The sequence below is a fragment of the Drosophila ananassae genome, chromosome 3L, assembly GCF_017639315.1.
Source record: "Drosophila ananassae strain 14024-0371.13 chromosome 3L, ASM1763931v2, whole genome shotgun sequence".
Lineage (NCBI taxonomy): Eukaryota > Metazoa > Arthropoda > Insecta > Diptera > Drosophilidae > Drosophila > Drosophila ananassae.
The window spans coordinates 13,726,674-13,745,367 of record NC_057929.1 but is presented as its reverse complement, the minus strand read 5'-3'; the positions used below and the strand labels follow the sequence as shown (position 1 = coordinate 13,745,367).

At 44.3% G+C, this 18,694-nt stretch overlaps 5 protein-coding genes, 1 long non-coding RNA gene and 3 other non-coding genes across 9 annotated transcripts; 4 read left to right on the top strand and 5 right to left on the bottom strand.

Moving 5' to 3' along the window:
- Positions 1-235: 235 nt before the first annotated feature.
- Trnal-aag lies at positions 236-317 on the bottom strand. The gene has a single exon. It is a non-coding gene; the product is annotated as a tRNA-Leu (tRNA).
- A 1,286-nt stretch (positions 318-1,603) lies between these two features.
- Trnal-aag lies at positions 1,604-1,685 on the top strand. The gene has a single exon. It is a non-coding gene; the product is annotated as a tRNA-Leu (tRNA).
- A 255-nt stretch (positions 1,686-1,940) lies between these two features.
- On the top strand, positions 1,941-2,679 carry LOC116654771. Its single transcript, XR_004309985.1, has 2 exons — positions 1,941-2,270; positions 2,328-2,679. It is a non-coding gene; the product is annotated as an uncharacterized LOC116654771 (long non-coding RNA).
- Positions 1,944-2,164, top strand: LOC6508181. Its single transcript, XR_046137.2, has one exon. It is a non-coding gene; the product is annotated as a small nucleolar RNA U3 (small nucleolar RNA).
- A 2,815-nt stretch (positions 2,680-5,494) lies between the features above and the next one.
- Positions 5,495-6,024, top strand: LOC6494311 (lysine-rich arabinogalactan protein 19). Its single transcript, XM_001960522.4, has 2 exons — positions 5,495-5,582; positions 5,641-6,024. The coding sequence occupies exons 1-2, from the start codon at positions 5,580-5,582 to the stop codon at positions 5,935-5,937; spliced, it is 300 nt and encodes a 99-aa protein (XP_001960558.2). The 5' UTR covers positions 5,495-5,579; the 3' UTR covers positions 5,938-6,024.
- A 1,735-nt stretch (positions 6,025-7,759) lies between these two features.
- LOC6496259 (palmitoyltransferase ZDHHC20-A) lies at positions 7,760-8,716 on the bottom strand. Its single transcript, XM_001960521.2, has one exon. The coding sequence runs from the start codon at positions 8,714-8,716 to the stop codon at positions 7,760-7,762; it is 957 nt and encodes a 318-aa protein (XP_001960557.2).
- Positions 8,717-9,071: 355 nt separating this feature from the next.
- On the bottom strand, positions 9,072-9,820 carry LOC6496258 (extensin-3). The gene is made up of 2 exons (XM_001960520.3): positions 9,726-9,820; positions 9,072-9,662 (listed from the first exon to the last, which is right to left on the bottom strand). Exons 1-2 carry the CDS (start codon positions 9,726-9,728, stop codon positions 9,231-9,233), a joined length of 435 nt encoding a protein of 144 aa, XP_001960556.1. The 5' UTR covers positions 9,729-9,820; the 3' UTR covers positions 9,072-9,230.
- Positions 9,821-11,397: 1,577 nt separating this feature from the next.
- On the bottom strand, positions 11,398-12,228 carry LOC6496257 (skin secretory protein xP2). The gene is made up of 2 exons (XM_001960519.3): positions 12,121-12,228; positions 11,398-12,055 (listed from the first exon to the last, which is right to left on the bottom strand). The coding sequence occupies exons 1-2, from the start codon at positions 12,121-12,123 to the stop codon at positions 11,483-11,485; spliced, it is 576 nt and encodes a 191-aa protein (XP_001960555.1). The 5' UTR covers positions 12,124-12,228; the 3' UTR covers positions 11,398-11,482.
- Positions 12,229-16,827: 4,599 nt separating this feature from the next.
- On the bottom strand, positions 16,828-17,988 carry LOC6496256 (skin secretory protein xP2). The gene is made up of 2 exons (XM_001960518.4): positions 17,854-17,988; positions 16,828-17,789 (listed from the first exon to the last, which is right to left on the bottom strand). The coding sequence occupies exons 1-2, from the start codon at positions 17,854-17,856 to the stop codon at positions 16,920-16,922; spliced, it is 873 nt and encodes a 290-aa protein (XP_001960554.1). The 5' UTR covers positions 17,857-17,988; the 3' UTR covers positions 16,828-16,919.
- Positions 17,989-18,694: the final 706 nt, after the last annotated feature.

Here is an 18,694-nt window from a genome sequence, read left to right as displayed (position 1 = left end):
GATGTTCCTGAGCTGCGGGCCAGAACCACTTGCGAATCATAAACACGTAAAAAGAGGAAAAAAAACCACGCAACATGTTGCCCGTAAGTATGCAGTGTATCTTTCGCTGTTTTTGGAGGTGATAATTCATTCTATTTCGGATTTTTTTCAAGTCTTCCGCTTGGCAGCTACCTAGAGCGATCAGAAAGAACAAATAATTCAATAAAGTAACAAAATAAGCAAAAAATTATCCACTTGGCAGCGGTGGGATTCGAACCCACGCCTCCGAGGAGACTGGTGCCTTAAACCAGCGCCTTAGACCGCTCGGCCACGCTACCATGTGTCTGACGTTCGTCAAAGTGCTTCTACAAGTCCGCACAGAACAAGTTTGAAATTCTCGATTCTGTCCAGTTTCCCTCACAATATACTGTTGTTCTCGGGCTCGGGGGATGTTTATTATCTATTTTCCGGCAGTGAGCTATTTCCATTGTGACATCTGCTTAGCTTAGCTCCAAGTAATTTTCCAGTTTGCGGTCTGGGCTGAACTATTCGTCGAGTCATCCATTTAATTTACAGCTCTTTGCTGGCTGCATATTAAGTGGACATCGAGGAAGCCGCCAGGAATGCAGCATTGTTGAATTCCGGCCTTGGAATTTCTATTTGACAATTGTTTGAAATTTAATTTGATTCGGACATAGCTGGGCCGGGCCAAACATTCTTGATAATGCCCACAATTAACTCCATTAGCGCTTCTACCTACGAACGAGGTGACCTGCCCTGTTGTACGTGATTTTTTGTGTTTTCCCAGCTGGCTGGCAGTCTGGCCGGGAAATTGAACAATTTCACAATTATTTCTAGACCGGAGTCCTTTTAAATTTGTATAAATTCACGTGTGTGGAAAATATATCCTCTGCTGACGCGGCGTCTGACTTTTTGCTCCTTTTTTCGGTGGCATTTTAATGAAACCGCAAATGCTGCTGCTCTTCCCTCGAAGAGCACCCTTACGGAAACCGCAGACTTTGTTTTTGTTTTCCCCGTTGTCCCGTGCAAAGATTTTTATTGCAATTTTCTAATTTCATTGCGGAGTCCTCGGCCCGAAGCCAGCTCTATTTCCATCTCCATCTCCAGTTCTAGCTCCAAGCTCCAAGCTCCCAGCTCCCTGCTCCATCTGCCTGCCGCCGGCTTCAGTTTATGGCTTGCAGCAATAGGAAATTGTTGCTGCGGTTGCATGTGTGAGCGAAGGCGACCACGACCACCGCCTGTCACGCATAAATTCGCATTTTCATTTGAATTTTAAACGCATTTCTGAGCTGACGTTGCCTTGGAAAAACTGCTGACAGTTTTCCAAAATACACATAATAAACATTCTTATGCAGCACAACACCGAATGGCAGAAGGCAAAGGCTTACGCCAGAAATTGATTTCCTTTGATTGACATTTTCCCTTTCGCCAAATGAGAGCATTTATACGCGCCGCAGAGTGGGTGGAAAAAATATAAAGGCAAGGTGTTGCGGTAATAAAGATGGTTGAGCAACACTCAGATACAGATAAAAATGTGCGCACGTAGATACAGATACATTTTCGGTCTAGCTCTTGTTGAGCATTTGGCAGCGCATCGAAGCAAGGTAGCGTGGCCGAGCGGTCTAAGGCGCTGGTTTAAGGCACCAGTCTCCTCGGAGGCGTGGGTTCGAATCCCACCGCTGCCAAGTGGATTCTATTTTGTTTATTTTGTTACTTTATTGAATTATTTGTTCTTTCTGATCGCTCTTACGTAGTTCTCCAAGCGGGAGACTTGGAAAAAATCAGAAATAGAATGAAATATCACCCCTAAGCAGCGAAAGATACACTGCATACTTACGGGCAACATGTTGCGTGGTTTTTTTTCCTCTTTTTACGTGTTTATGATTCGCAAGTGGTTCTGGCCCGCAGCTCAGGAACATCGTCGGGCGATGGAATGTATCTTTAAGACTATACTTCACAGGATCATTTCTGTAGTCAGTCTTCACATACTTTCACATTAGATGAAAGCTAAGCACACCCGCGTTGATGAGGTGAATCGTTCTATTCGGCAGCGTGAGGATTTGTCCAGCGGCCTTTGTGGTGTGGCGCTTCGGTGTCCGCATCCTCCGGGTCGTCGGGCTTCGATGATCGCTCGGTAACACGAATAGAGCGAATTCTGAGTGGTGCTCCTTTTTCTTGAATAAATTTGAAATCGTAACTATAGAAGAAACTATATATACTCTTTGATCGCAAAATGCTGTGTGGCAACATTGTGTCTCAACATGGCCTAGGTTTATCTCAACATTCTTTGATCTAACTAAGCCCATTGCGTATGTTCTATTTTCTAGCTACAAATTAAAACTGAATGCTTTGTGATGATGCTATGCTTTTGAGAATACACAGCCTCTGTGTGGTATGATGTGGTTGAATTGTTCCGCCCGTGCATTCTTGGAGAGTGCATTAAAAGTTTGGCTGCCAGGAGAAATGCGTCCTGCGTCAGGGGAGGCAACTCCGCTAACAACGTATTATTGGCAATATTTTATAAGCTTGCCAAGACCGACCCCCTTGGAGTACCGACTACTGCCCCCCTGGTCCTTTGAAAAATTGGCATGTCGTTGTAACTTTGCCAGTCTCCCTATGAAGTAAAAAATAAAATCTCTTGGCACATAAGTTTTGTGCACGTTAAGTACTTTTTCATAACCATCGCCGAGTTGCTGTTGTCTGGCTTTCGCGGGGGCTAGCTGGGGTGGGGTGGTAGGTGTTTTCCTGTGCCTCGGGGGCATAATATGCATATGCAACAACTGAGGGGCAACAAATAATAGAGAACGGCAATAAAAAGTACGATACACATTGAGGGAAAAGCAGGAAAAAAGGGAAACTTTAAATAGTTCCAGCTACTTTTTCGAGAGTTTTGCAAATGCTAAGGGGGTCCAAGGGGGCTAAGGGGGGAGGAGGGAAACTGCGCCAATGTTAAATTACTTTTGGAGTAATTTTTTTTGCAGAGCTTTGGTTATTTTGTATTCCGTTTTGTGTAAAAGTTTCTGGCACTAAATTAAGCGATTACAAATGGCTATACTTGATAATAGAAATTATAAATTGATATTGAGCCAACTTGCCAGTGGAGAAGAAAGGTCCTTATGGAAGTCCTGTCCCGAGTAAGAGAACTCTTTGGGCAGCGACCCCAAAACTTTTAGAACCTTCATCGCCTTCCTGCCCCTTCAATTAGCAGCGACAGACCGAAATAGTCTGCTGAGAGCTTTACACGTCAATTGCCCAAAAATAAGTTTATTTATTTCGAATAAAGTTGCATAAAGTCTATTTCTTTTTGGCATAGAAGAGCTTCGGTTTTTTTTGGGGCGAACTTTGGCCCGGCACTCGTCATCAGCTGATTTGCTTGCCCTGCACGTAGCGTCATTTTTGACATTTAATTATGGCCGCTACCAGGAGCTGGATGGAGGAGCCGGAGCTGGATGTAAACTCGATTTCATGGCCCCAACTTACAAAAGGTGATTCCATATTTCGTTTCTTGGGGCCCTGAAGCTCTCCGGCAACGCGTGCTACGTGTGCATCTTGTACCTGTCTATTGTAGTTCCATATGCAAGCCGCATGACCTGGCCCTGAATTGTGCACTGAGAGAAATGCATAGATCTAGTTTAGTTTCCTTGAATAGCTACCACTTAAGATCCATATAGTATCCACTATTTTCACAGTGTCGCCTTTTTTTCGGATGGACGTGCGTTGTCAAAACTGCCGCTTCATTTTTTCCCCATAAAAATGGGGAATTTTCTTTTCTCTCGTTTCCATGGGCCAACCATCTCGCATCCTTGCAGCTGGACAACTTTGTGTGTGTCCAGGCGATTTATGAAAAAGAAAAAAAAAAACAGCAAAACGAGAAGAGCGCCGCCGCACGTGATGTGAAATGCCAAAGGATTTTGGCCCAAAGGCGAACTAGTCTGCAAACGGGGAGTGTACTGGACAATGGCGTCTAAATTAATTATCAAGGATAACAGCGTGAAAGGTTCAGCGACGCTGCATTGTCTCTCCTGCCTCCTAATTCAATTACGACAGCTGGTAGCTTCTGGCTACTGGCTACTGCCTGATGGCTGATGGCTGCAGGTTGGGGGCAAATTAAAAAAGGCTTAAACCAGAGTTAATACGGACTTAAGCGGGGTAATTAAAAGCCAAGGCTGCAATTGCATTCGGGAAATGTCTTTGCCTTCCATCCCCGTTCAGGAGGGGTGTTGTGTTTCCCGCCCATACTCCTGAATCCAGGAGTCCTGCCTCCCCCCCTCGACTGCCGTAAAATCACGGACTGCAAATCTCTGGAGAATAATTTGAAACATAGAACCGAAGAAGCCAGGAAGGTAAAGCCAGAAGACGATGCCGCCGAATCCCTTCCACATTAAAATATGATGAGCTCGTGAAGGCAACGGAACAAATGAAAACGAAGTTAATAAAAAAGGTTGTAAAGGGAGCGGGGTGGGGCCAGGTAGTCAGGTGGCTCTCAGGTGTCTGGGCGTGCAAAGGGTGTCCAAAAAATAATCAACATAAAAAAGAAAATTATTTGCAATATTATCAAGAGCTACAAAAGTTACACGGGGCCGGGCGAATGGCGAACGGCGAAAAGCCAAACGGAGAAATGAAAATGTTCAACAAGAAAATATAACCGGAATGAAATGAAAACATCGCTGGGGGAGGGGAGCTGGAAAATCGAGATGGGAATGGTCCAGAAAATGCAAGAAATTAGGTACAGTGGGTTGGGAAAACTTACAATGAGATACCATACAAGTTAAACATAATATTGGTTTCCTAAAGACTTTAAGAAGAAAGAAAGTTTCTTCCTTAAAATAATTTTTAAAAACTGTTCTGAAAATTTAAGAAATATTTTCTAATGTCCCTCCCATAGTGGCTGGCCCCCAGAGCCCCAGAAAGTGGAGCCCACTTGAACTTCCAAACTGCAGTTCTCGTTCGAGTTTTGTAATTGGGGTTAGGTCCGGCAATAAACACCCACCCGGCCATAACAACAAAGCCAGAAAGTAAACCAACAAAACTGAAATGCAAATTAAATTTGGTTTTAATCAAGCAGCATGGATCCATGTATTTTCCATGCGGGGGCCGAACACCAAGGCCGAGTTCAACAAGCAAATCAATTAAAGGGCTGCGCCCCGAGCATCAAGCCAAAGAGTCAAGACTTAAGTTATGAGTGCCACAAACAAAATCATTTGTATGTTGACCTCAACAGTTGACGAGCGATTAAGACAATGGGACGGGTAATGCATTAGTCTTCTCCCCCAAAAGAAACACGAAACGTGATCACAAGTTTTCCATCACAATTTATGGTTTGTGCATCGAAAACCCATATTCAAAGAGTGCCATGAACCGGTTCGAGAGTCGGAGTAGTCGATTGAATCCATCGATCAAGTCTTGAGTGAGCGATTAAAGAGCACAGATCAAGTTCAAAGTCAATGCTGGCTAATGTCGCTTCCGTTGCCGTTGGCCCACGAGTTGGCCGAAGAGCCGAAGATCATATAAAAGCCATGGGAAGTCATCGAATCCGTAGCACACATCTTTTGTTGAGCACAGCCTAAACACTCGAAATCATGGTGAGTTCAAGAGCCCCGAAACTAGAGCGAATATGATTTAATTCTATATCTTTCATAGAAATTCCTTATCATTGCCGTTGCCTTCTTGGCCTGCGCCTTCGCCGATGTGTCCGAGCTGGGAGGCTACGATTACCAGCAGCCTGCTCCTGCCCCCGTTGAGACCTACATCCCTCCGGCACCCCCAGCACCGGCTCCCGTTGAGACCTACATCCCTCCTGCACCCCCGGCACCCGAGTACATCCCCCCTGCCCCTGTCCAGGCCGAGGAGCCCATCCTCGAGGAGATTGAGCAGCCCGCCCAGGACGGCTACCGCTACAAGACCGTTCGCCGTCGCGTCTTCCGCCACCGCAACTAAGCCAAAGGCTCATTGTTATTGTTTGTTTTGTTGAAATGAGAGCAGCCTCCAAAAAAAAAGACTAAAATTTAAAGATACTCCATCAGACACCATGTTTTTTTCATTTTGGATCGCGAACCGCAAATTCCAACTTCCTATCGACATGCTCCCATCGAATATGCTCGAGTTCCAATGTCAAAGTCGCAATTTAAATGGCTTAAACGAATTTCCATCCCCCATCAACCCTCTTCAAGTGGAGCCACAACCGTCGAAGGCCTAAACAAACCGCCCAAGGCCAAACACATGTCCTGGCCAAAAAAGTGGCATTCCAATGGATTCTGTTCCCCCGTCCTTCCGATAGTCTGGCAGTAAAAAGGTCAAACCGACGACTAGACCAATTCGACTTAACCAGAAATTGCTGAAACATTCAATGAGCAGGGACAAAAAGTGCGCCATCCCCCCATCCTCTGGGTCATCCACTCTCGATTGACTTCAGCCAAAGCAAACAAATCCTCGATTACAAAATCAAACAGAGAACAAAAACAAAGGATGGCGAAATGGAAAAAATGTTTGCCCATAATGCAAAATGGGAAAATATGCGAATTCAATAAGCAGCAAGTTGGCAGCCAAGAAAGGAAAAAGGGATCATGGTATGGGTGGGGGATTTTCTCTGTGGGTGTAGCTTGGGGTGTGTCATTGGTTGTGACTTTGGGACATGGACATGGACATGGACATGTGGACTTCCTACATTCCCCTTTTCGACCCTCACAGGACATTTGGCCAATTGCTGTTGACTCTCTTTGCTCCGAGGCGACTTCTTTATTTTTGCGGCGTCTAGTTCACATATTTTGCACTCACTTTATGCTGATGACATGCAAGTGGCAAAAATTATTTTCAACCAACTACCGACCCGGTCTCCGGATCCATTCAAAGGCGAGTAATGAGCAGCAAATAAGCCAAAGAAATCAGCTAAAGAGCTATGGTCTGGGCACTGAAAGAAATATAGAGCCAAGAGGACGTTGGACTTCCTTTATCTTTAGGTTTTGTTCGCACTTATTAGATTGCAGTGCATTTGATAGAGAGGCAGCCGGATCCAGAGACCGGGAGCAGACAGCTTCCATTTCCAGCATCTTCTTTGTCGTGACATACGGAAAATTCCCCACGGAGTCTATCAACTGTTGATAAAGCAAAATGTGCGTACGGCAGCTCCGGAGGCGATGGCGATGGAAGGACGCCTCTGACTGGAATTCTTTGCCTTTTTTTGGTATGTACATAAGTTTATTATTTTGAAGGTAATTGGATTTGTGTTGCAGCAGTCGAGAAGTCGCCACAGTATAATAAGAAAATATATAAACTCCCCATCCTCCACTATGCAGGACAATGAACTTGGGGGCGCGACAATCTCAATCTGAACATATGCTCAATGCCCGAGGCATTGCCTCTGGCCAGGGAGTCCATCCATTTGGACATCGCACATTGGCCATTGTTTGCACTCGTAATTGTTTTCCTAATGGATAAAGTCTATAAATTTCTGTACCCGACGCGCGGCCAAATGCGAAATATGTCACGAATGTTAAGCGTTTTATAAACGACTGCGATCCAAGTGCGATGTGCTGGCTGGCGATGGCCTGTGGGAAAGGAGTCCGGAATGCGAAGGATTTATCGGCGTTGGCCACTCAGCAGGACATAGTGCAATTTCGAATAGAGTCCAATGCTGATGCACTCGTAAATTAAGATGTTGATGGAGCCGCAACATCTTAAATTCTAAACCAATTGCAGTTAGAAGTATTGAAAATATATATATTTCAAAGAATCGATTGAAAAGCTTTTAATAACAATACTCTTACGCATCGTCAGTATTTAGATCATGAATTCCTAGCATTTTCCTAGCATTGTCTTTGACAATTTGAATCCTGGTCGTTTGATCCTCATCCCTTCCACCGTCGACTCTGACTTTCTTGAGGTCTTGTTGGGCCATCGGGAATGTGATTCCATCCCCGACAGTTGTGTACACTGGGAGAAACCAGAGATACCATTTGCTGCCAAAGACCTCCAGAAAGTTCTGCTTAGCGCCCAGGTTGTAGGCGTTTTTGTTTTTGCCGCCTTCGTAAAAGTACGGAGCATACACAGCTTCCACAGAGGTTTGGTTTTTGAGGAAATGGGAAAGGGTGACCATGGTCATGACCAAGACACACAGGGAGAAGGAAATGATGACGACATGCTGCACCATGAGCCACATCTTAGTCGGAGAGTAGCCCACGATGTCAAAATCGAAACCTTCCAGGTACAACAAGTAGTAGAGCATCACAAGGAGAAGGTAGACCAGAAAGAGATCGGCGTAGACCAGGAAGACGACGAAGAACTTTGTGTTGTGGAAGTGGACGCAGTTCTTAACCCAGGGGCAATGGTGATCCTTCCTCAGGACGCACTGCCCACACGTTGAACAGTGATGGGCTCTGTCCGGCTTTATGATCCGGCAGATGTCGCAATACCTCACAGTTCCCGACTTCGTGCACATCTTGATGGGTAAGCTCTTGGCTATTTGGCTCAAAATGCGTGACTTTTCCTCGGAGCTCTCGGTGCGCTTTAGTCTGGCCACATCCTCGTCGGATATTTTCCATTGACTTGGTATGGGAGCTGGGTCAGTTATGATGCACTTACCCCACGTCCAAATGAACATAACAAGCAGCACATGGAAGGTTATCAGTAAGAAGGCCACCTCCACATAGCTCTCCACGCGATATAAACAGATTTGCACGATGAACACATGGTAGGCCCAGACCAACAGGGCAATGATCATGATGAGGGGCAGCCACCTGGCCAAACAACAGGGTCCACTTCTTGGTTCTGGGTCTGAAAAACAGCACATGCTACGAGAAGACAAGCTATGAGTCTTCTCTGATGATGTCCTTGCATCCCCTTGAAGAGTGCAATTCTTCTAGCCGAGCAGCATTTTTTTTACAAGTGTTTGATAATTTTGTCAGGGCCTACTCCGATGTGATTAAGATGGTATAAGAAGATGAATAAATAGCTTAAACCATATGTATGTTATGTTTAATGATTGCGAGGTGTCCCTGAAGTATTACCTTCAATGGAGACACGATTATCCATATCTGTTTCTTCCCACCTCCCAAGATTTGATTAATTCGACAAGATTAGCTTTTCATCATTTATTTACTACTCTTCATCTTCACCGAAGTGAAGATAAATCAACAAAATGTTGCATCTTCAAACAAAGTATTAACAGATTCCGCAGCAAATCACTATTTGCTGTGGCCTATCACATTAGTCAACAAAATATGGGTTTTTGTGACCTAGTTGCGGTGACGGAACACGCGACGACGGACGGTCTTGTAGCGGTATCCGTCCTGGGCGGGCTGCTCGATCTCCTCGATGATGGGCTCCTCGGCCTGGACAGGGGCAGGTGGGATGTAAGCTGGGGCGGGGGCTGCAGGCGGGATGTAGGTCTCAACAGGAGCCGGGGCGGGTGCTGGGGGGATGTAGGTGTTCTTGGGTGCTGGTGGTGGTGGTGGTGGTGGGGGAGGGATGTAGGCCTTGGCGGGAGCCGCTGGTGGGGGGATGTAGGTGTTCTTGGGTGCCGGTGGGGGTGGTGGTGGTGGAGGGGGGATGTAGGACTTCACAGGCGCCGGTGGGGCAGGCTGGGGATAATCGTAGCCGGCGGCTCCCAGCTCCGAGACATCAGCGTAGGCGCAGGCCAAGAAGGCGGCGGCAAGGATCAGGAATTTCTAAAATAATTATTAAATTGAATATTGATATTTTTAAATGTTTAATATTATCCTGCCACCCACCATCTTGAGGAGATTGGCTTGTTGCTGCTTGGATCACAAGTTGATTTGTGCTGCTGAACTCGAAGTGTGTCTTCGGTTTTTATAGCTCATTGTTTTCGGTGTTGCGGGTCAACCGGAGCTAAATTAATTGCATGATGCCCCCATGATACATGGGGGTCTTAGCCTCACTCAAAAAGTCGGAAGATAAACGCCAAACCGAATATGTCGAATAAACCAAACCAAACACAAGACAACGAGCCTCCAATGCCAAGGCAGTTTGACGGGTTTTCGGTTTCATTTGAGCTTTAGTTTCGCTCTTAGTTTCCACTTTTTGGCTCCAAAAATTGATATTAACTTTGCTTTGACTTGGCTCAGTTTTTTTTGTCTTGAAGTCTTGAAAGAAAATATAAGCTTCTTTAATTAGATCAAACAAACCTTTTGATGATGATTACCATTTGCATGTGGAATAATAGTTTCATTTTTTATACGAAATTAGTTTGATGAATGTTCGTGGGTCACACGCTCTATTGGATTCACGTTTTCTTAATTATTGCATTTTGTTTATGTTTTTATTTCTATTTTTTGTATCTTTTTGGCTTTGGTTGGCCAAATTATTAGCAGCATATGCCCGGCCTATGGCGTCGTTTCAAGTTTATGCCAAAATTAATTTCAATTTGCTTAGATTATGCTGATCTTGACAATGCCTGTCGGCGGTGTTGAAGTTGTTGTTTTCGGCTCTTAATTAATTACTCAAGTCAAGCGGGCTTTGCCTTTTTAAGCATCTGGCATATAAAACAGTTTATTTTAGAGTCGCTTCGTCTTGTTTCCATTTTGTTTTTCTTTTATTTTTAGCTTGATTAAGTGAAGTTCTGTGCAGCGATGTTGTAGGCTTTAGGAGGAATTAAAACATACAAAAAAGGAGGGATAAAATATGAGTATGCAACGCTGCGTATACGTAATAAATAAAACTGATTTTTAATTTTAGTTGAGGAATATGCAACTAAAATCTGAATACCTAACACACTTAGCTTTCTTTAAAAAGATAAATCGCCCAGCAATTATCGCATATATGGCCGATTCCAGAATCGAAAATTGAAAAAAAATTTAATAAAAATACTTTGTTGGATTTTGATGCAGATTGATGGAGAAGCGATCCACAAATCGTTTAAGGTATTCCGCTCAAGAATCGGATAAGTATTGGTCGAGATATGGCTTTTCCACTGGGCCATATTGTGCTCCCCATGCATGGTCCACATTTTGGAGGGGTCTACCCAGAAAATTTAACAAAAAATCGAAAAAAAATGCTTTGTTAGATTTTGACACAGAACGATGGAGAATTGATCCACAAATCGTTTAAGGTATTCCGCTTAAGAATCGGATAAGTATTGGTCGAGATATGGCTTTTCCACTGGGCCATATTGTGCTCCCCATGCATGGTCCACATTTTGGAGGGGTCTACCCAGAAAATTTAACAAAAAATCGAAAAAAAAATGCTTTGTTGGATTTTGATACAGGATGATGGAGAATCGATCCACAAATCGTTTAAGGTATTCCGCTGACGAATCGGATAAGTATTAGCCAAGATATGGCCTTCATTAGGAGCCATATTGTCCTTTTATGAATTTTTAAGAATTTTGAAGAAAATCCCCCAGAAAATTTAATTTAAAGTCTATCCTTTTGCAAAGGTATAAAATTAAAGTATTAAATTCATTTTTTATTTAGGAAACTTCTCGCTATCCCTAAGGTCCTCTCAACAGGATCCTCGAAGGAGTTGCTCTCTAGTAACGGCGACGGATCACACGGCGACGGACAGTCTTGTAACGGTAGCCATCGGCAGACACGGGCTCAATCTCCTCCAGGACGGGCTGAGGGGCCAGCACGGGAACGGGAGCGGGAGCAGGGGCAACCTTGACGGGGACGGGAGCGGGGGCTGGGATGCTCACGGGTGCGGGGGGAATGTAGGTGTTGACGGGAGCGGGAGCGGGCAGGGACACTGGAACTGGAGCCGGGGCGGGGATCTCCACCTGGACGGGAGCGGGGGCTGGGATGCTGACGGGTGCGGGAGGGATGTAGGTGTTGACTGGAGCGGGAGCAACCTTGATGGGAGCAGGAGCGGGGATGGCAACTGGAGCTGGAGCTGGGGCGGGCACCTCAATCTGGATGGGAGCAGGGGCTGGGATGCTCACGGGTGCAGGAGGGATGTAGGTGTTGACTGGCACTGGGGCGGGGGCCACCTTGATGGGCAGAGGAGCTGGAGCCGGGACGCTCACGGGAGCGTAGTTGTAGCCGGACAGGTGGGAGACATCGGCGTGGGCAACAGCCAAGAGGGCAACGGCGACAACCAGGAATTTCTACAACAAAAAAGGATAATCAGTCAGGATTCTGGATACTCTATTCTCTGTTATGCTCTACTAACCATTTTGATATGTTACTTGGAACGTTTGCGTTTCTAGTATGGTTTGGAATCGTAACCTGGGTAGTATTTATACCAAAACCTGGGCGCGGTGCAGAAACTAAAGTCAAACATTAGTTTTGTGAAGAAGTGCGGATATGATGGTCTCTTAATATGCCAGAAACCAGAATTTTACGAGCCAAGCCAATGATTAACTAATATACCCTACGTTGACATAAAAGAGTCTTATGGACAGTTCATATAGATGAAATGGATATGTTTAAAAATAGTTTCAATGTATAATCCTTGATTTGTGAAGTTTTCAAGATATTACCTTTCTTAATAGTTTCTATACCTTAAAACTAACCATAATATAAAATGTCATACTTAACCTCCACTATATCAGTCTTGTACTAATATCCACATCAAAATGATGTTAAAAATGTTTTATTTTTTATCTCCAAAACATAGGGGCCATCAGCAGTCCCTCAAACCGAACCTCAGCGTCTTCGTTCGTACTTGCTTGTTTTTGGCATTGTTTTAATTTAAATATCATTTGCATAAAACATTTATGCCTTAGTGTATCAAATTGAACTACCAAAAGTAAAGCCGCTCGAAACTGGAAACTAAGATAGACTTTTGGCACAACAAGCCTACAGCCGGCGGAGGTTTTTGTTTTTATTTTGTCCCCAAGCGCCAGACGACGAATGGCGAGTTCATGCGGCGGTCATTAATCTGCCTGATTGCCCATGATAAGGTGGCTAAAACAAGAGCCTATTGCTTAATTATGTATGGGAACGGAACTGAACCCAGTTAGTTAGATCAGGTCAACAGGGACGAGGCGGGGCGGAGAGGCCCCGAGAGGCGAAAATCAGCAAGGCGATGGCTGGCTTCGATCGGGTCAAAAGTTGAACATGACGCCAGCTAGACCGCCGCCATGTGTCACTGCCAGCCGGAAAACAAATTAGCCAGTGGCTCGATAGGGTAGAGAAGGGGCAACTGCCCTTAAAGTGGGCGAAAAAGAGACAACTTTCAGTTCTTTGAAGGACATCGGCACACTTTCTCTCGCTCTGTCCAATTTTTAATTGCACAAATTGCTAATAAAGAGTTTTTCCGGTTTGGTGCCAAAAATTCGCCAGCGAGACAGAGTGAGACTCTCTGACGCCAAAGTGATTTAATTTCTGTTGAATTTGTTTTCCACCCAAAAGCGTAAAGCGTAAAAATAAAGACCAATAACACATGCACATGCATGGCGGGAGCAGAATTGTCAAAAAGCTATGCAAACAAGCACTTAACTCCTTCTATTTTGACAATTCCATTATTTTCGTAGCGCCAATAAACCGAAACTGCAAATGTATTTTGAACAAATACACAAACACTCTACCAGAGTCGGATATATGTGCTTCTCGGAACGCCATGCTGGTCATGCAACGCTGCGTATACGTAATTTAGTTGTTTGCCTGTTAATAGTTGACATGCATTCCGTGGTGGCGTCATCCGAGGGCAAAAATACGAAACGAAAAACTTTATAGTCCGTTTCCCTTGAAGGGTTCACAAAAATAGAAAGAAATATTTGTTTCGATTTTAATAGTTTTGCTAACGGGCTGGCAAAAGTTTTTTAATTCAGATTGAATTTATTGAACTGGGTTATTTATTTTATGTTATTGTTTTGATTAGAAAACAATAGTCTCTCTTTTCTTTAAAATACATGAAACTTTAATCTGGAATCGCGGATTTGAATTTAAAATCCGGCTTTCGATTAAAATTATCTTTTAATCTAACAATGGTTCAGTGACCTCTGCAAAAATGAATGATAACCATCTAAAGGAGACCATCTGCGGCCCGACTAATGAATTATATATTTGTTTTTTATATATATTTTTTTTTAAACTATGTAGACACGCGCAAAATGAATCGAGTTAGCCAGGTTCCATTTCGCATTCACCGAGACACTGAATTTGCATAACTATTTTGCAAGTCTGTGCCAAAACGCCGATTTAATAAATATTCAAAATGCAACTACGTCACAATTTGCAGGAAATTTGACTTGGTCAACTCGTTCCAATCGATTTTCAGCAACAATTTTCCACAATCGACGGCCAGTGGACCCCCCAGCTCATAAATTCATACCCCACGACGTATATATCTTTATAAATGTATACCTGAATGTGTGTCTATATGTATATACTTTGGGCAGATAAATCAACGGCCGACAAATTAATGCTGCAAATGAAGTGCAACTGCTGGCATCGAACGCGAGAGGAATTGAAGACCCACCTGTCCAGGATAACGATTATTTTCGCGCCTCTTGCAGGACCCTGGCCCCGCCCTCCTCTCTCTGTATACTCCTCTCTCGGTGTCGCCTCAATATGCAGTAACAGTAAAAATAAATGAAGGCAGTCAACGTTTGCATATTTCAGTGGCAGGCTCCCCTTTCCGATTTTTCACTCCCTGGCCTCGTACTTTTTTTTTTACGTACTTTACTGTTTTGTTTTCCATTTTGGAGGTAGGTTTGGGGGCTGCTGATATAATTACGTTGATACTGTCAATTTCCCAACGATCCATGTCCCATATCCACGTGCACTCTGCACGTTCGATTTCGCACTGTCGTTTTTAAAGCCGTAAGCCAGCCGGCCTGCGTCTGGGATTCCGGGATGCCGGCGAGTTCGAGAGCCCCATCAATTTTTACGTCCGATTTATTGAGTGAGCCGAGCTCAGTGGGTATGCCATATTTTTGGATGGATTCAGGGCTCATTCTGGCAGCCAAGACTTAAAGATACATATTAAAGCCTTTTTTTTGTATTAGATTAAATATTTTATATATAATTTTAATTTATATTTATTTAATTTTAATACAGGTAATCATGACTTCGTATACCATAAGTTCATGGCTATTTTTTGGCCACAATATTCAATTAATTTTCGTTTTACTTCTGTATACTTTTAGGCGGGCTGTCTCGTGATTATTTTGTAATCCACGGCGCCTAAAGCATTGATTGCACTTTTTCCGAGGGACAGGTGAGACAGGTGGGATTCTCCGCCATGTGCCCTGGGCTCCGACGATTGGAGCCATAATGCGTGTTAATCAGGCATCATTAACTGCTAATTAAGTGCGGTTGAAAATGCAACCAACTGTCAATTGTTGGGTGTCTGCCGTTCCCTGGCTGATACATTTTTTTTTAAATTAATCTCCAGCTCTTCTGCCCGGGAAAGTAAAGTTCAATGAGGCTGAAAATTGGGCAATAAATCCCATATTGCAGTAGCTATTTGCATTTTAACTAATCGCTGGTAGGGATTAAATGAATAGAAAGATATGCTGGGCAGCGAAGGTTGTTGTGGGTAAGAGTGGGAGGGATTTTAATCTATCATTAGAAAATAATATTTTTAAAGTACCGCCCTAACTATAGTTTTTAAAATTATTTCATTTACATACCACACGAACTAATCACAGCTGATTGGAGTGCGGTCTACCGGAATCGTCTCTAAATTGTAATTGGCTGTCAAATAATTTTAGTTTGCCCGAATCCTGCAACATGGAAACACAAAGGATCCTTCATGCTTGTTTGTTGGGATTCCATACAAAGCAAAAATGTGTGTTTTAATTCATTTAATTGAGCTGCCAATATTTGACCAAAATGCAATTAACGAAATAAGCCAGGACAATCCATTGTGGTTATACGAATGGGTAGTTGGTAGGAAAAAATAATTTTGTTTTAATTACGCAATTAATTTTAGTGCCCTGCTATTGGTTTTTGGTTCTTTTTAATTAGTATGCGCAGTGGCAAGTATAATACATATGTACGTGTCTCTGTGGTTGTCCTGGCATTCAGACAACTACCAAAAAAAAAAAGAAAAACACAAAAAAAGGAAGGTCCTGAAGCTTCAATTTCTACGCCACAGCCAGACATTTCCCTAATCAAATTTCAGTATGGATGGAATGAAAAGGAGCTTCGTCCGTAGACATTTGTCGCTGCATTTTCTTCTTAATTTTCTGCAGAGTCTTATGTCTGACGATGTCCTTGTACCTGCCCCGCCCACCGCCGTCTCATCCTGGCACTTGTTAGCAGCCACAAGTGGTCAGTGGTCTCTGATGAGGCCAATCCACTCAGCACCAGTCTCCAGCTTTGAGTTCCGGCAGTCCTACACCATCGATTTGTTTCAAGAGCACTGTAAGAAATAAGTAACTTTAAATATTAAGTAATGTAGAGTATATTTTTCTTAAATATAAATTTATTTTTTGTGCCTACTTAAAGAGGATATAAAAGCTACAGTTTCATGCTGAGTTTGTATTGATTTAATATCCTATAACTAATTAATTTCCCTCAGTGCAAATGAAAACTTTTGAATCTAACGAGAAAAAATTTCCACATCATCAAAGCTCATTCCAGGCCATAAATTTCGTGATAAATGTGGAGTGGCGAGGACTGTTTACTTGCATAAAACACGCTATCGAATCGAATCCTTAGGGAGTGTTCCGCAACTTGCCTGCAACTCCTTATTATCCCTCCTTGGCCGTCCTCCACAGCCTCCCCTACCCATCCAACCCTATCTGTCCGATGGCGAGCTGATTTCTAGAGTCCAGCCATTTCTTCAGGTTTCATAAATTTCCCACTCAAATGGCCGAAGCAAACTTAAGAGTTTTTCCGACTTTTCCGACTGCACTCTCCCTCCCATTTTCCCCTGGCATCTCATGTGATTTGCCATGATTGGAAAACAATTTGAAGACTTTTCTTTTTGTTTAACAAGTCGAAGACGGGAATTTTTTATTTTTCAATTCCCAGTTGGGAATTCGTTAGGAAACAGTTCGAAGGGCTTTGGTAAATTTAGAAGCGGTGACGGTAGACGCGACGACGCACGGTCTTGTAGCGGTAACCATCAGCGGACACGGGCTCGATCTCCTCGAGGACCTGCTGGCTGCTGGGCTGGTAGACGGGAGCAGGGGCAGGCTGGTAGACGGGAGCGGGAGCAGGGATGCTGATGGGTGCAGGGGGCACATAGGTCCTCACGGGAGCTGGGGCAGGGATCACAACTGGAGCTGGAGCAGGAGCGGGGATCACAACTGGTGCTGGAGCAGGAGCAGGGATCACAACTGGAGCTGGAGCAGGAGCGGGGATCACAACTGGAGCTGGAGCAGGAGCGGGGATCACAACTGGAGCCGGAGCGGGAGCTGGGATGCTCACTGGGATGGGAGCAGGAGCTGGGGTGTAGACTGGAGCTGGTGCAGGTGCGGGAGGGATGTAAGAGCGGACGGGAGCAGGAGCTGGGATCACAACTGGGGCTGGGGCAGGAGCAGGGATCACAACTGGAGCTGGGGCCGGAGCAGGGATCACAACTGGAGCTGGGGCAGGAGCGGGGATCACAACTGGAGCAGGAGCTGGGATGCTGATGGGTGCTGGGGGCACGTAGGTCCTCACTGGAGCTGGAGCAGGAGCGGGGATCACAATTGGAGATGGAGCAGGAGCTGGGATCACAACTGGAGCTGGAGCTGGAGCTGGGATGCTGATGGGAGCTGGCTGGTAGACCGGAGCTGGGGCGGGGATGCTGATGGGAGCTGGCTGGTAGACCGGAGCCGGGGCGGGGATGCTGATGGGAGCTGGCTGGTAAACCGGAGCCGGGGGCGAGTAGTTGTAGCCCAGGTGGGAGACATCGCCATAGGCGCAGGCCAGAACGGCAAAGGCAATAACCAGGAATTTCTGTAAAATCAAAACGTTTCAATGAGTAATCCTTGATCCTGGGGGGCTGTGTCGTAGAGCTCACCATGATGACAGCTACGATCTGCGGTTGAGTCGCTTCTGATTGAAAAGCCTCGCCCGCAATACTATTTATACAAAGACCGAGCCCACGAAAAAAATTCTGCAAGCCGTAAAAACTTGACTTCCAAGCCGACTGAAAACTGAAGATCGTCAAAACGGCTCATCTGAATATTCAACACGAGATGAGATATATTTGTTGTTTATTTTTCGGTTTTTGGTTTTCTGGTTTTGTTTTTGGGGGTCGTCAGAATGAAGTAGCATTCGTTAGGTTCGTGTTTAATTGGTTTATTGCCTCACGGGGCTGGTCAAGGAATGGAGATCGTCCATATGATAGTTAGATATATGGATGGGTAATATGTCTGGGTTAGTGGCTGACACCCCGAATGACTTTTAGATGACATTAATCCGAGGCGTTATGGATCAGATGCAGACAGATGCTAACGGCAAACTTTATGGGCGTTTGTCTGGCAGCTGAGAAGATTTTATTTGACACTTGGCTTAATAGATTTTAAATAAAATACATTTATTTTATTTTTGGCACACGAGTCAGGTGTAGCCGGAAATTTGCAATAATCTTTAGAAACGAATGCAGACTTTTAGAAACTGGTTGCTGATTGGGTTTTACGATGAAGTAGTTTCGCAAAGGTTAGAAGCCATTGTTCTAGATTAAAAAATAATTTAAAATTATTCAACAGCTTTGACGTTTTATTTTGAGTTCGTTCTTGCATAATGGATTCAAACTCCATAATGGATTCTTTTGTCACAATCTGCGCCCACAATCTCCAGAAATACTTATTTGAATTTATGCTAATCCGATGGATCTGTAAGTTTTAAAACAAACACAT